At 31.8% G+C, this 3,157-nt stretch overlaps 1 protein-coding gene across 1 annotated transcript; it reads left to right on the top strand.

Annotated features, from left to right (window-relative positions):
* Positions 1 to 813: 813 nt before the first annotated feature.
* On the top strand, positions 814 to 1,900 carry LOC126709981 (uncharacterized protein At5g65660-like). Its single transcript, XM_050410362.1, has 2 exons — positions 814 to 1,143; positions 1,524 to 1,900. The coding sequence occupies exons 1-2, from the start codon at positions 937 to 939 to the stop codon at positions 1,677 to 1,679; spliced, it is 363 nt and encodes a 120-aa protein (XP_050266319.1). The 5' UTR covers positions 814 to 936; the 3' UTR covers positions 1,680 to 1,900.
* The last annotated feature ends 1,257 nt before the right edge of the window (positions 1,901 to 3,157 follow it).

Here is a 3,157-nt window from a genome sequence, read left to right as displayed (position 1 = left end):
GAGTATGAAAGAATTCATCAATCATTCAACAAGACAAAATAAATTGTGACACTAGACAATAGCTACAAATTAAAGTAAGAGAATGTTTTTTAAAGCTTAAAGCAAAAGATTATTTTAACAAAGAAATCTTGTAAAATTTTCAAGAACGAATTAATGTTAATTACTTCATATACATCATGATTAACTTACGTCCTTTATATATATTTTTTTAATCAAACGTGCTTTTGCATTATTGCACTATTTTTTTAAGAGTGAACATCATTTTGATTTCAAGCTCTTTTATATAGTCATAATAAAAATTCATAACTTTTAATTTGTCTTTCACTCTGTACATGCATGATTAAAAAAAAAATTAAAATAATTAATTATAGTGAACTGAAGTGTGAGGTGATATACAAATTGGAAGATTTTTAAAGATTGTTGTAAATTTTTGTCATGATTAGAATTTTAATTTTTAATTACTTATGAAAATCTTTCTCAACACCAATCATCAACAACAAATTGATGATAAAACATTGTGCTCTTGGGAGATAAATATGCAAGTATTCAATGCTCAAAGTCTCTTACTTTTATGGGTTTTAGTGATATGCACTTGTGATCGACTAAAGCTCCACCTTTAATTTTTTTTTTTTTTTTTTTTTTTTTTTGAAGCCGCCCCACCATTAAATTTTATCTGTTCCTAAATAATAAATATAAAAGACATACTATGTTAATTAGTAGGACCAGACGCTTTCCGTACTTAACGTAAAGTGTACTTCCACCTGTACCCAACCGAGAGCCGCTCAGTCATTGAAATCTCAATAAATTGCCATTCCCACTCACCCATCAAGACCTAACCAAGTCCACCACCTACTAAGTTTTGCCATTCCTGTAGTTTTCAAGATATAGTTCATTAACATAATCAGATCGAAGAAGAAAGAGAGATAAGCAGCAACTATGGAGGACTCAACTCGGCCACTCATAGGGTTTCCTCTAGGTTTAGCTCTTCTTTTGATCTTGATGCTCTGCATGAGTGCCTTCTTCTATTGTTGCTTCCAATGGGAAAAGCTCCGATCACTCTTCATATCTTCTCCGGATGATAATATTTCCGATATAGAAGCAGATCTCCCTAACTCTCCACGGAAACCTCTATCTCCACATAAGGTACGTACGTACCTTTATTTCTCTTCTTTTCCCAATTTTGCATGCCATAGATTTGTTCTTTATAGACAATTTTCTTCTTCTTTTTTATTACTTTACCAGCTGTGCCTTTGCCAACAGCTTTTTCTTTTAATTTTTAAGTATGTTCCTTTGTGATCAGCGTTTTCAAATTTCTTTTTTTTTTTTTTTTTTTTTTTGGTTCTATATAGTATTAACAACCATGCTTTACTTTCGGTAAATAAACTTTCAAATTAAGACGATAGTGCTGCACTATCATATTCGTGCTTGTTGTATTATGTACGTAAAGAAAAAGAAAAAGAAACCCAAATCAGATTTCTTTCTTTCTTTTGCTTACTCTCTTTTATTTATTTTTTTCAACACAGACAATAAAACGAGATGAGTCCCAGAGCTTTTCAGTACTGATGCCCGGAGATCAGGTTCCAAAGTTCATAGCAATGGCCTGTCCATGTCGGCCTCCGCTAGCCGAAAAGGTCACAATCGAAGTACACAAGCCTCCCACGTCTGTCGTGCCACTATGATAAGTTTGGCAATTGGCAGGACCTTTCTGTGTACGTATACAGTGTGTTCCAACTACAAATATTGAGTTAGTGAATTGATTTTAATTTCCTCAGGATGGGATTTCTTGTGCCATGAAATTTTAAAGCGTTCAAAGCAAATGATGACTCATATTGTAATTATTCCTGTATTAAACATGTTAATTCCACTCACATACATATATATATATATAAATCTTATCTCCCGGGATCAACACGTCGGAATTACCTTTAATTATATGAGAGAAAAGTTTAATATATACGTATATTGAACAATTTCATGTTAAGCCAAAACCATTCTGTAACATAGAGTCATATCTAAAAAGATGAAATTATACTTTCCTCCCTCAAATTTGGGATTGTTTTTATTTTAGTTCATTAAGTTCAATTTTGTTTTCAAAGTGATCCTATTTTCTATCTCCGTCAGTGATGTGTTTGTTTAATGTCAAATTAGCGCACATATGTGACAACTTGTTCAATTGAATGATATATGTTTTTAAAAAAAAAAATGCAGATTAACAGATATTAAAATTCAATATTGTTTAAAAACAAAATATACCAAAAAAAAAAAAAAAAGAGAGAATGGCTGATCTCTCTCTCTCTCTCTCTCTCACATCAAGGTTTTTGAGTTAGTGCATATGGCCCAACGAAGGGATTTGGATATAGGATTATGAGGTGTCTTCTCACCTTAACTCTCTCTCATTAGGGTTTCCAGCTGTCTAGAAGAATGGCACATAGAAAAGCTTGTAGGACACTTGTCTTAATTCACATAGAGGTCTCAAAAGTCTCTAGAAGAAAATGACTAACAAATAAATAGGAGATTGTTGGATGCATATGTATCAATTTGATCTATAAAGAAGCCTTGACACTAACAAAGATAATGACTTACACATAAATGAAAGATTGTTGGATCTATAAATGTAAGTGAAAAGTCTCACCCACATGTATTGTGTAAAAATAAAATAACTTCTTAAATTAATATAATATAGTTGGGTCTAAATACTTAAATCTAATTTTTTTTTTTTTTTTTAATTAAGTAGATGGGTTAAATAGTGTGGTAATATGTTACATTATGTCCTCACTTGGAGACCTCCAACATTACTATTGGAATGACGTTATCCCAAAATTAACTATTCATAAATTCCGGTATCTTATGTTTTTGTTTACATAGCACATTCGTAATACAAATAATTCCTACCCGGGCCTCCAAAGTGTTTTTGCATAGACTACATAATAGCTCTCCATAATGCCCTCATTGAATTACCATATCCTGATCAACCAAAAGTCTACCTTGAATAGTCAACCAAGCAATGAAAAAATACCTTCTTAAAAGAATCGGCAAACCGTAGCAATTTTTCACCATACTTTCTAGGCAATACTCCTTTACTAGCTTCCCCCATACTTGATTTAGAAGCTTATCGTATCAAAAAAGAAAATCAAAATCTGAACCAATTAATATAAAA

Source organism: Quercus robur, chromosome 12 (genome assembly GCF_932294415.1).
Source record: "Quercus robur chromosome 12, dhQueRobu3.1, whole genome shotgun sequence".
Taxonomy (NCBI): domain Eukaryota; kingdom Viridiplantae; phylum Streptophyta; class Magnoliopsida; order Fagales; family Fagaceae; genus Quercus; species Quercus robur.
Note: the sequence above shows the minus strand (reverse complement) of the source record. Positions and strands in the feature narration are given on the sequence as shown.